This window comes from Telmatherina bonti (assembly GCF_933228915.1).
Source record: "Telmatherina bonti genome assembly, chromosome: 10".
Lineage (NCBI taxonomy): Eukaryota > Metazoa > Chordata > Actinopteri > Atheriniformes > Telmatherinidae > Telmatherina > Telmatherina bonti.
The window spans coordinates 26389238-26407739 of NC_136628.1; the positions used below are offsets into that span (position 1 = coordinate 26389238).

The 18502-nt window shown below is 38.8% G+C and overlaps 1 protein-coding gene across 4 annotated transcripts in view; it reads right to left on the reverse strand.

The window, feature by feature from the left end:
* Positions 1-18502, reverse strand: part of msi2b (musashi RNA-binding protein 2b) — a 248250-nt gene that overhangs the window by 149842 nt on the left and 79906 nt on the right. For all 4 annotated transcript variants that reach the window (XM_079247851.1, XM_079247850.1, XM_079247849.1 and 1 more), the window contains exon 6: positions 11330-11422. In XM_079247851.1, the coding sequence (XP_079103977.1) occupies positions 11330-11422 (93 nt within the window). The remainder of the gene's footprint in view (positions 1-11329; positions 11423-18502) is intronic.

Here is an 18502-nt window from a genome sequence, read left to right on the forward strand (position 1 = left end):
ACACACACTGTTCCGGGCACTTATGCCGAGCTATGATCCTTATAAATGAAACTAGACTGAAAACAGAACTAAGAGATGCATCACTATAATTCAAGTCTTGACCTTAACCTTTAACCCAAAGCTTTTTAACAAACAGAAAACTGTCTTAAGTAATTACTGATCACCCTCATGATCGAGTGCTGACTATATCAAGTTTACCTTTGCCCTTAGGTGTTAAATCCTCTGCTATATTGTACCTGGATGATTTGAGAGATTTTTTTAACATACTTATTGACAAGAAAATGCTAAAATTTAACATTCATGACATGGCATTGCATTATCATTATCTAAATCGTTGTGACTCTGTTACAACAGCTCAAAGCAGCTCTCATGAAAACGCATGCACAAGTGTTTGCACATAAATGTCAGCTCAGCTATTTACCACTGATTAGAACTGATCTGTTACATGTGGCAAAAAATTAAACATTTCCCTGGATTCATTATTTTTATCCTCACATTTCATTTTTCGGGTGTTTTTCATTGCTGCCAAGTTGGTGTTTATCTACCGTGCTTCAGCATGTTATAGAGCCAAATAGAAAGAAAAAGTGCCTTAAACTCATTAGCAAGAAGTTATAAAAGGCTTCTCGTCTACACTTAAAGTCTGATTCCAAGTGAATCTTTACACCTGCTTGACCGAGCGAGGCTAGTTGTTTCCCCTCTTTATATTCTTAGTGCTAATCTAATCTAAGATGTTGGCTGCAGACTTTTATTGAATGGACAGACATCAATCTTCTTATCTAACTCGCCACAAGAAAGTAAATGAGTGTTTCACAAACAACGATTTCTTCAAGGAGAATTAAATTCGCCGAAAATGTGGATGACTAGAGAATGTCAACTCTTTGTCCAGTCAAGATTCATTTTGCCTGCATCAGGTAGTTTTGTGAAAATGATCGCGCTGCTGTGCTACTTGTCTCCGGTACAACTCAAAAGGAGCTACTATTGAAAAATTCATGCTATGCTTACTTCCAGCTATATATATTTATGACTACATGGTAGCTTTGCAAAATAAAATGGCTTATTTATCTTATCATGTCTTTTATGCAGCCCCTCAGGTGAGCTGGCTTCCTGAGAGATCCCGAGTCTAAATGTTCACTTGTCTGAATGGTTAAATCCTAGAAACCTGCAGAGATTCAATAGTCAGTGGTTAAGAGCTCTGTTTCATCCTGTTGCTGGAGTGTATACTCTTTGAGCAAACAGAAATAGTAAAAAGTAACCTTTTATAGGTCTTGATTGGAATTGGACTCTTGTTTAAATTATGTGTGCATGTTTGCACCTGGAATCCAGTCCACAATGAGAGTTGACAGCAGGAACATCTGCAGCAGCAGTGATTATAGCAAAACACCTTTTGTTTAGTAAATGTTATGTTTATCTATTGCTCATTGTGGACCATAATGATGGACTGAGTCCTTCGTGTGTACACACTCTCACACATATTTTACGGCTTCTTCTGTCTGGCATTTCATGAAGCTTATTCAGCAGTGGATGTGGTAGTTGAATTCAAAAAATGCTAGATGGACTTGTCATACATCATATGTCTAACTGACATCAAATTTTGCAATTACATCCACCTCCCCAGTCTGCAGGGAGCTGGATATAATTATAGCAGACCACAGAAGTCCACTGCAATGATTTGGTTTAGTTTGAGGATGCTGATATGGCTTTACAATCTCCGTAACTGGCAAAGCTTTTTATCATGGGTAGATTCTCTTGGGTAAGACTCGAGCCCATTTAAGTTCAATAGTTTTGACTATGGGGATACCCGATGCAAAACAAGACATAATATATAAGAACTACATCAATCATATAAATTTCAAATATATTCTTACACTGAATTTGATAAAGCTCGGAAAAGTGAATATATTTTGTTGCCTGAGTGCCTGAGAAATGGGGCTGTTCTGATAAGTGTTCACAGTGGAGGCAAAAAGAGCTCAAAAGAAAAATCTTATTGCAATATTATACTACGTATGCATACATATTTAATAAGAAGGGCATCAGTCCAAGTCTTCACACTTCTTTCGTCTTTGCTTTACTTTTTCTATAAAATTAATTAACTAAAAAACTGCAAACAAAGATTTGGAGAGAATTTGTTTATATGACATGGAAAAGCAGCAAATAATACTCAACAACATATATACAAGCCAAAACATCTGCTTACAAAGCAAGGTCAAATAAAACAGTCACAACAGACATAAACATGATTTTTAAAAAATTCTCTGTTCTTATTTTTTCTTTATATCCTGGACTATTTCGATTATCTATAGTACTTGTCTTGAGTGTAGTGCCCTCTAGTGGTGTAAATTGTAAATTGCAGCAAACTGACAATACTGCACTGATCTCCAAACTACAGTGCCCTTCAAACATGACAGGATCATTCTAGATGATGTACTGGGTTTGTGTCCTACAAGCAACAATGGAAACATGGCACTATTGCTAAAGCAATTACGATAGCAAAAAAAAAAAACCATTGATATGAAAATAATGTTGCATTTCTGAAAGAAATCTTATGTGTTGGAAATTAAACAAATACACTGGCTCACTGTAGAACCTAATCAATAACAGAAAGTGTATATTTACTCATTTCTTTTAATTTGAGTAAATATAACACTTGTTTTCTCTACTTTATTCTTCCTTTACATGTAGTAAAGGAACATTGTGCCATTTTTAAGCATAATAATAAAGGAAATAAGTGAACAAATTAAATAGCATCCACTTTTCTGTAACTGCAGCTTTAAGCATCGGAATGCTGTATTTTAATGAATCACCGAAGAGCTGCGATGAAGGAATGCCATCACAACTCCATGCTGACATGTTTTAGTAGTATGTTTTACTGTTTTTGCCAAAGAGTCATTTTCCCTGCAGCATTAGTCCATTGAATTTTCTCTTGCACCATAATATTGATAGCTCCAATTTACAATATCTTGAAAAGGAATGAATATATGGGATGAATTGGATTGCCACAAAATATGGCTGAATGAAAAATAGGATTGGTTGGTGCATTATGATTCATCTTTTTTCTGAAATATGAACCCTAATGGCATTTTTTATGATCCCCTGACTCTTAATCTAGCACCATTAGGCTATAACTTCCATTTATCCACAACAGCTTGTTAATATCATCATTGTGAAAATATCAACGTTGACATTACCATTTTTTTTAACAGTATCAAGTGCAGCCTCATCGAGCTGCCAGTGGGGCAGTCAACTCTTGTTTTCACAACAATGACATATTTACCACAGCACAAAACCTCCCAAAAAACAGGAGAAGAAGAATTGGGATTAAAAAAAATTAAACCTCAGTCAACAAGGCTTCTGAAAGGTCAATAATAAGCCATAACCATGGTATTTGCATTTTCTGCTGAAACTATTCACTTTTTAAAAATGTATTTATTTATTTTATTTTATTTTTTTGCAATTACCTCACTTTGTTTGGTCCACTTATGCTGCAGTAGCCAAATATTACTGGTTGTAATGAGTCTGTCAGTACCAATGTTGGATTTTATAGTTGTATCAAAATGAAACCTTACAAGCAATTTCTAATAACTATATTCAGGATGGTGGATGGCTTTGGGCTTTAAATCTAGATAATCTACCACTCACCCCCGAACACATACACACACACACACACACAGGCATGCAGGCATGAGCAATAAGTGTTTTAGATAAGTGAAACCTTTAAGACGTCATTAGCCCTTCACATCAAGCCACAGCACAATGTGTACATTTCCATGCAAGAACATTTTATCCGGTGATCTCAAGAAGGCAATGCGTAGGAGGCATGAGCTGGAGCTGCCTGTGGACCTGGTCAAACTGCAGTAGGTGGCTTTAGAGAAGTACAAGCAAAGAGCCACTTGAAGTCAGCACTTACATCGAATACACATAGTGCTACATATACAAGTGTTGTGGGATGTCAGACATAGCAAAAGCCCTCTGAAAAACATGCTTTTCTTACTGCCTTTTAATGAGCCTGATTTCATGAAGACGGTCTCTTTAACAGGAGCTAAATCTATTTTCAGCGTACATTGTTCTTTTAAACTGTCTGTAAACGTGAATTACCAATAAAAACGTGTGTTGCTTTTATAGATAGGCAGATTCCTTTTTAAAAAAGTCACAGCTGAACATCTAAAATGTGAATAAATCCTCCGAGGTAAAGCATGCCTATTGGCATGGCCCTCAGTTATACATATAATGCTCTGCCCTGCATGAGCTCAAATCTTCGGCAAGCGCTCTGCATGGTCATCATTTGAGTTGTGCTGTGTCAAATGCTTGTTGTCCAGGTGGTGCTGAGGCTGTGCTCGAGCTCACCGGTATCCTTCAGAGAAGGTTTAGGGGCAGAAGATAAATAGCACATAAGGATTAAAAGGGTTGTTTTTATTTAGAGGGTTGAAAAGCAGCTTTACATCATGAAAGCCCATCAAATAAGCAGTGAAATTTGATGCCATCACTTTTTTCTTACTAGGTTGTGACATGTGGCATTATCCCCTCTTAAAACAATCCATCTCTTTATCTCTCTAGTCCAATCTTAAGAGCACATATAGCACGCTACAAAGCATATTCCATATTCAGTGGAAAAAAATAACACTTCTTTGAATTTCTGTGGCGCTCCCCCACATAAGGTTCCCTAAGGACTAGACTGCAATTTGCAAAGCTGAGGTGTCCACCTCCACACCGGTCTGATGGCGAGACTACCACAAATTACTCATGACACTTCCTCTGATGACATTTTTAAAACCGCTCCCCTGTTGAATGGCATCTCCAGCCCCCCCCCCTCTCACTACCAGCTTTCCACCACCAAACCCAGAGCTCAACACGCACATTAATTTGCCCATCTAGTCGTGTCACAATAGCAAAGCAGAGATTGCTGCCTCCTGCCTTCACCTGATTGACCCCTTTGAGCAGGTGCTGGATCTGATCCAATCACAGTCAATCTTCTTCAAACATTTCATTCTTTAAGCAGAACAGGGGCTCAAAATTCCATCATTCAATGACCCGATCAGTCGCCGATAACACAATCAAGCCAATCCCAGCTTATCTCAAGGGAGCCATTTCAGGAGGGGACAGCTGGGAGATGAGACTACAGTCCTACAGAAAGGTGTCAATCTCCCTTGATCCACAGCTCTTGTGAGCTGCCAATACTGCAAAGGATCAAGGAGTTGAAGAAAATCACTTGATGGGCATTTTTTTATGATCAGCATAAGTCAAAAATCTTTTTTATCAAGGTCTGTTTTTCTCAGTGAAAATTCATTCATCTGCAGTAAAGACACTTGCTTTAAACACTGGCGTGTGGTTATAGTCTCATACAAAGGCCAAAAAAACCAGGTCTGAAATAGATCTCAATTCTTCAGTAGCCATTTAAAAGCCACTCTATTGGAAATGTTGCTGGGCCACTGGGCAAATAAAGGTCAAGGGGGATATGAAACAGTTTGTCTAACAGGCCCCTTCCCTCTCATGTGTGCCCCTGCAGCACGGCAGTCATATCTACATTCATAGCCTATTCATTTATATTGCAATGCCCTTCTCACTGCTAGTCTCAGTCACTAACTACAAGTGACTGCAATGAGATTGAAGCCTTTGGCTAAATCTCCACTACAAGGCACATGCTCAATCACTGCAGCTCTGATCACTCCTTATAATCACTGGAACCAGACTATATCCTCAGCTGATTGGGTGAGTCACAGCAGAGAGGAAACAATCACCGAATGTCAGCAGATGATGGACACCGAGACATTTGAGTAGTGGTGGTCACTGTGAGCTACCATGTAAATTGCATGCAAATGTGCACCTGCACCAGCCGAGGAAGTAAATGAAGGACTGTGGACTTCTGATTAGGTTCCTTTTTGCCTTGTCTAAAGTGTATTTTTCTCCACTAATCATCCATATTTGCTATTTCAGCCAATGAGCATGTTGAACATCTGAAGGAGTAAACTGCAATTAATGTGCACCCTCACGAGATCTATATTAAGCCTTGGGTAGTGTGCATGACTTGTTGGAAGAGTTTTATGCTACCCAAGGTTAAATTCAGGCCTGCAATCAAACAGAAAAGACAAGAACGATGAGATCAATGATCAGAGTTGATTTGTAATCTCTGCACAGTGATTCAAATGCACCCTAAAAGGACCAAATTCCTGAGTATATTTCACAGATATTAATTGCCATCAGGGCTGGTCCTTTTTTTTTTTTTTTTTTTTTTTCTCTTGGAAATCTGAAAACCTTTACTAAGGTGCATGGGCAGGTATGCGGAATGAATTCATGTGCTTTTTACAGACGGTCACACAGAGTTATTTTTCTGCCATTTACAAAATATAGGAGCTTGCAAAATGTCAGCCATGGTATTAGATTACCAGAGCCACAGAACAAATTTTGCGCACTCTCTTTCCTAATGCTTTTATAATTTCAGTTCTTCCCCTTATCTGCTTCATCTCAGTGAAAGTATGAGAGAAGCGTGCAGCTAGTTCCCTCCTCAAATGTGAAACGCTACGGGAGCAGCACACGGCAGCTGGAGGCTAAGACAGGATACACTCTGTGTTCTGACAATGATCTTTTTCCAGCTCACTCATCCTTCCAGTGTCCTCCAACACATGTCATCACTCTTGCAGTGACATCCGCAGACTGACAGGCTTTTTTTTTTCTTTACTCTAAACCACTGCCTCATTGTAGTACTGAGTCATGACCTATGTGTTTACCTTTATTTCCCCTGAACCCAGTGGCAGTGAACTGGTTAAGCTCCTCCTCCCACTGAGATCCACCTCCAGGATCTGGCTCTAGACCAGTGGAGCATGAGAACCAGGACTGCCTGGACATAAAGGGATGATTGTGGCAGCCCAGTGACATGGAAGCAAGTAGCTCTGATAAAACTAAAAAGTCAGCTTCAGGCCTGCACAGCATGGCCCAGCCAACAGGCAGGAGGGCAGAAACTGAGTCAGTGAGCTGTTGTTGTTTCAGCTCAGACAAATAAGGCCAGTATGAGAAGACTCAAAGCCGATTACAATAAACCAATGAGGAAGCATTAACCACCACAGCTAATTATGCCTTTAACTGTGGAGAGAACTGTTTTCATGCCCGGGCAAGGCTCTGTCAGTACATCACATCCAAATTTATAAGGTGCCATCACACCCTCTCCCATCGTTAATCAAGCTCTGCCTCAGTGGAAAATTTTGGAATGATGCAATCTATGATATACTTCCATAAAACATGATATTCTTACGTGCACTAAAGAATATAATAGCATCTAATAGGTTTTAATCTTATTTCAAAGCTTTTCAATTTATGTCTATATATTAAACTAGTTTAGCAGCTGAGGCTTAGATAAGTTATACTGTGTTGCTTGTGAACATTTGACTACAGTCTCTACCAGTCTCAAAGTAACTAATCACAAAGAGTGGTTTATGTGTTTTTTAAGCGCTTAATTATTACTGAAACGGTAAAACTTAAAATCCAATACCAAGTCATGTTACATGATAAGCAGGCATTAAAAAGGAAATATTCCTTTATTTGTGTGATGGCAGTGATGGCAGTGGAGCACATCTGCACATATAGTCAGAATCCGTTATGTTGTAGAATAGACAGGTTCACTCTGTGAGGACATGTAATGGACACAGATAGTGGTGAAACTACCACTGATTAAGCAGATATCAATGACAGTTTCATTGATATCATTCTGCTGCTATAATGCCTAAAAAGACAAGTCAAAAGATCAATAAAAAGAATAAAAATGACAAAAAAATTTATAATGGATTATTTTGATTTATTAAAAAATAATTTTTACGAAAAAATCTATTTTAAAATTGTGAAGCAGTTGTGAACTGTGCAAAAATCCCGATTGAATATCCCACCCCAATACTAATAGTATATATATATATATATATATATATATATATATATATATATATATATATATATATATATATATGGCTTAAAATGCTTGCAAAAATAAATAAATAAATAAATGAATTTAAGGCTCGCATTGTCTTTTTTTTTCCGAGGGACATAAGCCTGCATCAAGGCACACACTAGTACAAACGGCTTTCTGATTAATTTGACATTATTGCAAGGCTGAAATAGCAGCAGCCTCCAGTTAAGAGTCCTTGAATATAAAGAGAGGCCAGGCAGTACTGATAAGATTGTCTCATCTGGCTTGCGGGGCCGAAGTGACGTGTGCTGCCTGAAAAAAAAAGAAGAAGAAGGCAGGATGTGGCTACTATTAGGCAGGTAATGGGATCCATCTGAGATGCATTAGAATCAGTCAAACACAACCACACTTCAGTTCCGTTCAAAAGACTGCCACAATCACTTTCAATACGCACTTTCCGCATGTATTGTAGGTGACATTAACCAAAAAAAAAAAATAAAAAAATAAAAAAATAAAAAAATAAAAAATAAAAAAAAAAAAGGGGGGGGGGGGGGAGGGGGGAAGAGTGTCTCTGGCTGTGGAGCTGTTTCTCTGAAGTTGCCAGGTTCAGGTATGTGCTCTTTCCTAATCGTGACGGCTGGGAGAGTGGCAGTGAGAGCGATGTGCACAAGAGCTGTCAGCCTCTCCCCATAACAACTCCACCGGCTGCCCCTAACAGAATGGAGACAGAGGAAGGACTGAGGTGGGAGGGAGTGGATGAACAGAGGGGTGGCAGTGTGGAGGTCACAGACAGAACCTGTGACCCAAATGTGGCCACACCAGCTGTTTTTCCTCCACTGCCTCCCAACCACAACTATCTCTGTAGACCACACCTGCTAATTGGCCCATGCTGCCTCATACACACACACACACACACACACACACACACACACACACACACACACACACACACACACACACACACACACACACACACATGCTGTACACAGAACTTACTAAGTAATATCAGTGAAATAGCTTGTTCCCAGGAAGAAGGAACAGTTGCTGGTGCCTTAAGCTGTAGTTGTGAGACGATTGATAAGTGCTTCAAAACAGACTTCCCAGAAATATAAATGACTGGCTGCACTGCCACCATGCTGGCTAATGTCCCCCTTGACATGCACATGGGCTGACAGACAGAAAGACAGACCGATGAATGACTGACAGACTGACATACATACTGCCACCAAGATTCTATGAAGGGCAAACGGAATTAATTGGTTTCTCCTTCTGTGGATAAGCTTTCTGAGCGCTGTGTATGTGGCGATAATGGTAGGTTGCACTGACAGGCAGGTTATTTAATAAATCCTGCAATGTGTTAGGCAGAAAGAAAGGGCACTCACAAAACACAGAGAACCGCTTTTTGCTCTGTATTTTATCTGTCACAGCCTGCAATATCTGCTCTGATTGTCTTTTTTTTTTTTTTTTTTTTTACTAAAGACACTCAGATCCACTCATACACACATATACAAATGTGCATACCCGTAATCACGCACCCACATAAACAAGACTTAATCGCTGACACAGTCCCACATAGCAAGAGCAATACAGCTAGCACACCCAAGCATGTACAAGTAGGCCATGAAAGCGCACACAGAAACATGCACATGGTCTTGCTCAATCAGTCTGATTTGTTTGTTTCCTCCTAAACATTTGAGGATTCCTCAAGGAGGGCAAAAAAACTTTGCATAATCAAGTCAATTATGTCATTCAATCAAGTCGAAAATCATTTTGAGTCCTTTCTCATACCCATTGATTGCAAAGTCATGCTGAATATTTGCTTGTTGTATTCTATTGTGCAAATAAGCCATCTTTATTTGGAGCAGCAGATCCGGTCACAGCGAGATCTCCGACGCTCATCCGCAGAAGAAGAGCAAAACAAAGTCCTTCACCTTGCTCACTCTCTGTAAAGAAAATATCACTGGGCTTTATACGAGAGAGCTGGCTGCATATTGTCTGTGGGAAAAAAAAATGTTTCTATTAATTTCTAAGAGCTCTTTTGTCTCCTTCAGGACATGGTACATTATGTGCCTGTGAAAAATCCATCCTCAGTAAAATTGTTTAAACTCAAGGTCAAGTGTTGATGTTACACTGAGTGGATCAGCTGAAGGTGACCTTGACTGATGTGGAATATGACATGAGGGAAATGGATCTGCGCTCAGTGTGGGGAAATTATCTGTGAAATGCTGCTGCTGTATAAAAGCCTGTTTGTGTCTGTGCACACGCCTAAGAGCTGCACATGTGTCAGTGTGCACGGGCTACCTCCGTCCTTGCGTGAAAGGGTGTATATGTGTGCCTCCCTCAGCTTAGAAGGGAGGGAAGGTTGGGGGGGGTGGGCATGTGGTCATGGGAACGGCATGCAGAAAACTGCAGCTGCACCGCAGCAGCAAGCGGCTAAATATGAGTCTGTTAAATGCTGTTCCTTCAGAAAACACTGAAATAATGTCACAATATCACAGTAACATCTCTGATTCTGGTGCCAAGCTATATTTGATTCTGATGTCATGCTGTCACAGATACTGGGAGGGTTGGTCACGGCAGCTGGTTGTCACTGCTTGTTTGCTCTGTAAGCAAAATGCATGTTGTTGACCAGGGATGGCAGGCTGTGTGAAGCTGCTGCCACATCTTCAGCTGTTTGCTTGTCACAATTTGTCTTATTTGTCTTATTGTGGGAGAAAAGCCCGACTTAGACTGGTGGCTTTTTTAAAGACTCGACCATGAGACTGCTTTAAAGCCGAAGATGAAAACCACTGGCTCAAAAAGACAGGAGATATGAATTTAGACTAAAACCTGCACTAAACTGTACCAGTTCTGTACTGATCTGTACTAAAGTAGTTATAAGCTTGTATCACTATGATGCTGCTGTTGATTTTCATGTATTGTTAACTATTTCTAATTTTCCAAGACCAAAGACCAAGCCTTCGAAAATATAGGCTAAGCCAACTAAATGCAATCTAAATGCAGCAAAATCCATGTCACAGAGTAACATTACGGAGTGCTTACAAAATAAAACAATCTGTAAACATGAAGAGTGCTTTAGCAAAGCGGGTGCTGCTAAAAACATACACTGCAACCACCTGCTTCCATTTTTGCTGAGATATGCCAGATTTAATGTGTGATTGCCTTAAAGTCATGTCATGGTGACATTAACAATCACAAAAGCACTGGTTCGTCTGTTAGTTAGGTCAGATTGGCTAGCATGTGTGATGGTGCAAGCTGCTAATAACTGCTAATAAAATTGTTAAGAGCGTAGTCGTTCTTGTATCTAATCTGCATCAATAAAATCCTCAGAAAACCCATTCCTACTACGGTTTTAGTAACATTCCAGTCACCAGCAACATGATTTTGTGAAAATGTTGGTGAGTGTGAAAACACAACGCGGGCGAATAATAAAGGCAATCTTACCTTCCCAAACTGTTCAAAATACTGCTTCACATCTTCCACTACTGTATTTGCCGACAAGCCGCCCACAAATATTTTCTTTGTTCTTGTGACCATCTGGAAGGAAAAGGGCGAGAGAAAAAGGTGAGTGACAAGACATCCAAATGAACTGCACAACATCTTTAACAAAGTGCCGAACACACTGAGTGAGCATCACCTGAAATAGAAAAGAAGTGAAGACAGGAATGCAGACACGCACAAAAAGGTTGCAAAACCACATCTGTATTAGTGTTACTGCCCAGCAAGGTTGCAAACGCTGAAGGTTACGGCAGGGGAAAGGAGGGAGTCTCGACTGAGACAGGCAGCTCTGGGTATTTCTTGTCACAATGACATTTCAAATAGAGGCTCTTATCAAAACTGACTGTCACTGAATTAAAGAAGTCCATCGCTGCCTTAAAACTTTCTGCTTATCTTGAAAAAACTAAAAATGAAAAAAGAAAAGAAATAATTAATGGACTTTCAACAAACAATTAATGAGTGCAAGAAGATGGAATCAGAGTGCGTTAAAGGCTCATTTAGTCTCAAACTGCAAGAATATTAAGGATTATTACCCACAGCATCAAAAAAGGGCACAAACATCTGCTGCAGAACACATGCTAAAATTAGGAGGGCAATTTCTGCGGGATACACACCAGTGTGAGTGGAAAATCTGTGAGGAAATATTCCCTTTGTTGCACATGGGGCTTGATTAAAATATTTGGCTGTGAGCAAATGAAATTAGTCATATGCTGACACTTTTAGTAAACAATGCTTCCTTAAAATCAGACTTCTGCAACATTGGCGAGCAGAGGTGTTGATTTTCTTTGTTGAAGCACAAGTCAAAAGGGTTTAAATTAGCCTCTCTGAGCTCAACATTTGATTTGAGACCAATTAAGCAACAGAAAGGGGTCTGTGTTATTTATAAGTATTGAATTTTTTTTAAAGTGCATTAGTACAATACTGAAGGGGCACTTCATGACTCCGTTGCATCTGCAATGGTACCCATTATGTTGCTGTGGTGATTACTTTGGCTTTATCCCTATCTGACTCTTCAAGGAGAGGCTACTTGAGCACTATGGGGAAGGCTCTCACCTCTGCGTGTTTCAGGTGACTGCTAGTGGAAATAAGACTTGTACAAGTGATCTCTGCACTGTGCTTGTTTGATGTAGGCAGAATTCTGTGCATTGTCTGTTGAGCTTATTACACTTAATGCTTTTGGAAACTAAAGTCCACTAAATAATAGTTGGTACAGATGGTTTGACTATCAGGCGAACTCGAATCTGCTCGGCCAGTGCAAGAAGAAACAACAACGCTGTATATTCACTTGCTTGCAAAATCTTTCATGTCTCATTTTTAGCAGAAAAGTCCAAGCAAGACAGTTACAATTTACTGGTATAAAAAAAATGTCTGATGCACTGCTTTGTAATCTTAATGAGAAACAAAAAAAAAAAAAAAAAAAAAAAGAAGCATAACAAGTCAAAGCTCTGATCTTCCTCCACTTGCCCAAATCAAACAGAAATAAATGATGTGGGCAAGATAAACATACTCCAGAGATCCCCCAACAAACAATCGAGATGGCTGAAAGAGTCTTCCTTGATCAAAAACGCTGACCGAAACAATTTCGATATGAAAGAAGCTTAACGCGGAGAAAAAAAGAAGCAACATTCAGCGAGAGCTGAAGTAACCATCTGTCAAGTGTTTTCCAGGTGCCCACAGTCTCACAGGCACATTGCCTGCACATATGCACACAGCTTCCCACACATGGGCCTTCTCTTACAGGCCGTGTTTCTCTTTATAGATTTTTCTTTTCATCATTCATCATTATTTCATCACACTATTCAATAAATCAAAACTTCTGAGCAAAAAAACAGTGAAAAATGGAAGAAGACAAAAAGATTTATCTCATAGCTGCTCTTACTTGTAAAAAAAACAAAACAAAACGTAATACGTTTCAAAAATCTTTTTTTTTCCTTTCTATCTGTAATTTAGAAGCAAAAGAGAGAAGAAGAGCTCTGAATGCAGGATTCGCCTCAGCACTGGCAACCATGAGACTAACAGACACTCGGTATAAGTTAGTGAAATGCATCCTTCATGCCTAAAAAGAATCAATTATTACTCCAACAAAAGCAACAGGTCTGACTGAGCACTATGAGCTTCATGGGAGCGTGCAATGGGCCAAAGGCTTAGATATGCAAACATGGCTTATGTAGTAATTAGAAATGGCATGCAGGTGTCTAAACAGGCTTGACCTTCCCAGCCAATCAATATACAGTCGGTCCAGACCACAGTGCAAACAAACCACAGAAGAAGAGTACAAATATTTGTGACAACCCCACATGGCTCTATGGATTCACTTTTTGTCTGGAGTTGAATATGATCACATCATTTGAGCCAAGATTTGACTTTTCATCAGGCTCCAATCAGCACTTGCAAACATTAGCATGGCACAATGCTAATTCAACACATTACACCCTATTTTTGTGCTCAAATTCAAACTCGACATTGGCCGAATGTTTGAGTGTAACATCCAATGTTGCTCACTGTCTTGTCATGGTTGAGATAATCTTAAAACACACCTCAGGCAAAGAGAGGGCAGTTTAGCCTGGAGAAAAGGGAGTCAAGCTTCACATTAAAGACTTAAGGCTGACATGTGGAGTCTGAGATGACATATGATCAATGTATGAAAAAGTAAACAATATTGCTTCCATTTCAGCAATAATTTCTTAGTTTTCATTTTACAAACATAGCATGATGAGATTTTTGCAATATATCTATTTTCCCCCTACAATCCATTGTCTGATTTCTATGGTGGACAAGCAGAAAATCAACTGCTACAGTAGACACTTTAACACTTTTCCACCAGCCAAGCAGCAGCTGAATAATCCTCTGCTTCCCTCCTCCTCCCAACATCATGCCTCAGGCCTCAGAGGTTATCAGCACTGGATGCTGCCGGCGGTAACCCCAAGCCAGACAGCTCCTGATAAACTGGCTGTGCAAGTATTTATCAACATCACTCACTTTTATCATTGCCAATCTAAGTGAAAAAAAATAAATAAATAAAAATGAACAAGTCAATGTTCATCACGGTTTGCCTCTCCACATCAGCTGTTTGTCCTGCTTCCCTTCCGGTGCACCAATTCCCCGGTCATATTTTACACTTCCTCCATCAAGCTGCAACCAGTCAAACTCTCAGCCTTGTCTTTATACCGCTTTGACATGTGTGCCCGATTGTTGATGGGAATGTTTTACTCCTGGTAAAGCAAAAATCCCTTTTTTTCTCTCAAAGCTGACAAAAGACATTAAGGTTTCAAACCTGTTGAGTGGCAGGTAAAAGTAGGAGACCGTGCTGATACTTCCCGAGTTCAGATTAAATGCAAGCATGCTGAATTTTCACTAAAAACACAAAGTCATCGAAATCTTTCTCTGCACTAAATTGATGCTTAATAATCATTTATCAAATTATTAAATCGGAAAGCAAATCTGTGTTAAATACATTTATTCAGATTATTTTTCTTATATTTGACGGTTGTAGTTGAGCTACAAAAGTGTTTAAAGATATTTTTGTGAAAGAAAGGCCCAATATTAAGTCCTCATTCTGCCCTGTTGGCTGACATTGTAGGAGCACTTTCCCTTCTGAACTGAAGTTTTATGATGTTATTTCCCACATGTCAACTAGGAAAATGTGTTCATCTAGAAAATGTGCAATCACAATACTTCATCAATGTGATTTTTCACCCTCGTTTGCACAGACGCCCACAGGGGAGTTTGTGAAGGGACATAAGAAAGTTGAAATCTTTTGTTGCTGCCACGTGGCACAACAACCAATCAGAGAGGGTTTTGGTGACTGATCAAGGAGAACATGATTTTTTCTTGAGGTCTGCCATCAAATTATTGTATTCACCAGGATGTTTCCTTGTTTTTGAAAAAGGATTGTCCAACTCAGGGTTGTCTTTTTCTTTTCTAAAGTAGAGTTAACAGCAAGATTTCTGTCAGTTTGAGCAAAATACCCCCCTCCCATGTGTCGAGCCCATCAGAGGCAGAGGGAGGTGTGGCTCATGACACACTTTGCTTTGGTCTTCAGGCAGTGCTCAACAACAAACCAATTTAGCTTTTTGCTCCTTTAAATTTAATTGCTGCCAATGTCAACATGGAAAACAGTCATTCAACTCATGTCTGAAGCAGGCCTGAAGTTGTGGATGTAAATCAGTCATATGCCAAATAAATAAAAATTTAATATAAAACAGCACCAATGATCCTCTCTGTTGTTTGTTTTCATGGAAAGAGATCTAACTGAAATTGTGAATGATTTTAACATCTTACATAAAATTCGACGAACACAAAATGCATCAGAAATCAATTACATTACTGCTAGTATTTTACAATTAGTAGCAAATACAATAATATCAAGACAGCTGGATGAAATTATTTTCATTTGTTACAGATCATTATACATTTTAACAAATGCATAATTTTACTGAAGTCACATTATGTAATAATAGCCACTGGGGGAATATTGAATTCCCTTCGCTGCATTTACAGCAACATTAGTTCACACGGTTTGGATCTGCCTTGGGTATTTCAAAGTTTTTATCAACAACATCTGAAATCAGACTGACAGGTTTAAAAATGGACCACTCTTCAACCCAGTTTTTCCTTTAACCCATTTTTTTTTTTTTTACATTCAGTTATTTTTGCACATCCCTGAGAGACAGTAAGGAGAGCTATCAATGTGTGTGAGACATTTTTTAATGGCCAACACATGAATGTGTTTCAAGCGTGCACAAAGCTGTGCACGTGAAAGGCTACAAGACAATTACTGCTCTAGTGCATTTATCATAGACATAGAAAAAGTATGCCTGCATACAGGAGACAAAAAAAAAAAAAAAAGTAAAAAGCCTGAAGTGCACTTTTATCAACACTTGTTAGCATTTTTTAACAAAACAGATGGAACAAAATGACAAACCTGACACTTCTAAGAACAGAATGAGTATTACTTTAAGGTCACCAAAAGAAAAAATAGCACGAGATATCTCACAGTAGCTGTCGCTTCCAAAAGGAGGACTAAGCTTTAAACCATTTTAATATTTTTAGAGGTTAGGAGGAGATGGACGGAGGGGAGAGAGTCATAAAAAACATTTAAAGCATTTTCATACTAACTTACACAATGCCTCTGCTGAGCAGTAAAGCTGGATTTTCCTCATTACCGGAAGGTTATTCTCCGTAGAGTCAAGGTTGCAAAGATATAGGATGTTTTCTGTCGCACATATTGTGACGCCCCTTCAGGGAGATTTTGACTGGTAATATGGAGATATCAAAACAAAACTAATTCAACTTGACTTTGTTAGGCTGTGCCATATATGTGTTACATTAATTTGAGGTCATTACAGCGAAAACAGAGTCGAGCCGCATATGTGTTAGCATGCCTGTCCAATTAAGCTAATTTCGACCAACATAAAGTAGAGACTAAAATAGCAACCGATGCTCTAGATTTGGATATTTTTGAAAAGTAATAAAAAAATGTAAAATAAAAAAACAGCTCACATGCATCTTAAACCCAGCAGCAAGGGTGATTTATACAAGTAGTTATGAAATCAAAGTTTGAAATATGAAATATTGAAATATGACCGCAGTGTCCAAACATTTGGTTGGTAGTGTAAAGCTCCTGAGAAAGTGAAAGGAGCAGTTCATCTTTCATTGGGTCACACTGGTGGTATAAATGCTTTTGACTTGAATTTTTTTTTTTGATACACCAAATGAATGCAACTATTTCAGCCTTTGTCACAATCTTCTATTTTTTGCAGCACAAGTTATAACAGTAAAGTTGACCCCTGACTTTTCTGACATATCTAGTAATATTATCATCAATTTAACCTATGCAACATTCATATAAAGGGTTTATGTAGGTTTATCACCATTTAAATTCCTTATAGCTTTTAGCTGTTTTGACTGATTACCCCAAATACAGGGGATGCATGACTGCTTTATTTGAATATGTGAAAATAACACAATAAAAGGGTGAGATTCAAATGGAAACCCTCTAACCACAACATCACTATCCACAGTCACAGCACAAAGCTAACACCTATTAAAGCATAGTTATTGATTTAAGCATACCATCATGAACAAGTTCACACCAAATAAAGAGTCTTTTAATTCTTTTTATGAGCTGAGCAAAATGAAGATGATTCAGTGTGTTTTTGCACCATGCAGTGCTTTGAAGAGCAGGATGTGCACATGTAGGCTCGTATATCACACTGCAGGAAACTAGTCGCAGCATCCTTAAAGATGTAAAGTGTGGGGAGTGTACAGAGTAATGCTTAAATCCAATTATACAGCCTGAGTATTTAGGACTTTATTGATTAATTCTTGCCTGCAGCAATCTGCCCAACTATTTTGATATGGTCAAAAGTGGAATCAAACGGACCAATAAGCTTGTATTTGATTGTATGTAATATTAAACTACTAATTATCTTTAGAAAACTTGGTGATGAACGCAACTCACAAGTGCAACGTTGAATGCTAAAATGTGTTCATATATATGCAAACGCCGCATCCAGTGAAGCTACTCTAAGACAAAATGTCTCAAAGTGCAAGCACATGATTTTGGGATGAATCTTTAAAAACTCATAAAAAGTCACTCAGTGCTGTTTTGACGGCATTCCCTCTTCTCTCAGTCTGTGTAAACAATGCACAGAGCTGAAAAAGATAAGCTTGTAACTAATATGGCAGCATAGAATATTATTTGTGGAAAATTTTAAATTTCTACCTGTGTCAGGGAACAAAATTCAAAGCGCCTCCGTGGTGCACTGACAAAAAGCCATTAGTGTTTTGAACATGCATGCAAAACAAGTAATGCAAAAACCAAGGCGTGAATGTTATTAACTTCTTAAGTAGGATATGGGACAAGATTAATATACTGTGAAGCAATATTTAAGTAGGACAGGAGCAGGAAGAGGGGAAAAAAATGTGTAACATATTTATGCAAATGTTGACACTCCAGCTCTGATGCTGTAAGTATGTTGTCTATTAAATTCCATTGAGGGAGGCAAGACAATGACAGATGGGGACAAAGACAGGTAATAATTTTACTGGAAAAATAGGAAACCAGATATCACTGCCAGTTAGAAGAGAAGAAGAGGAAAATGACTATTTCTGGAT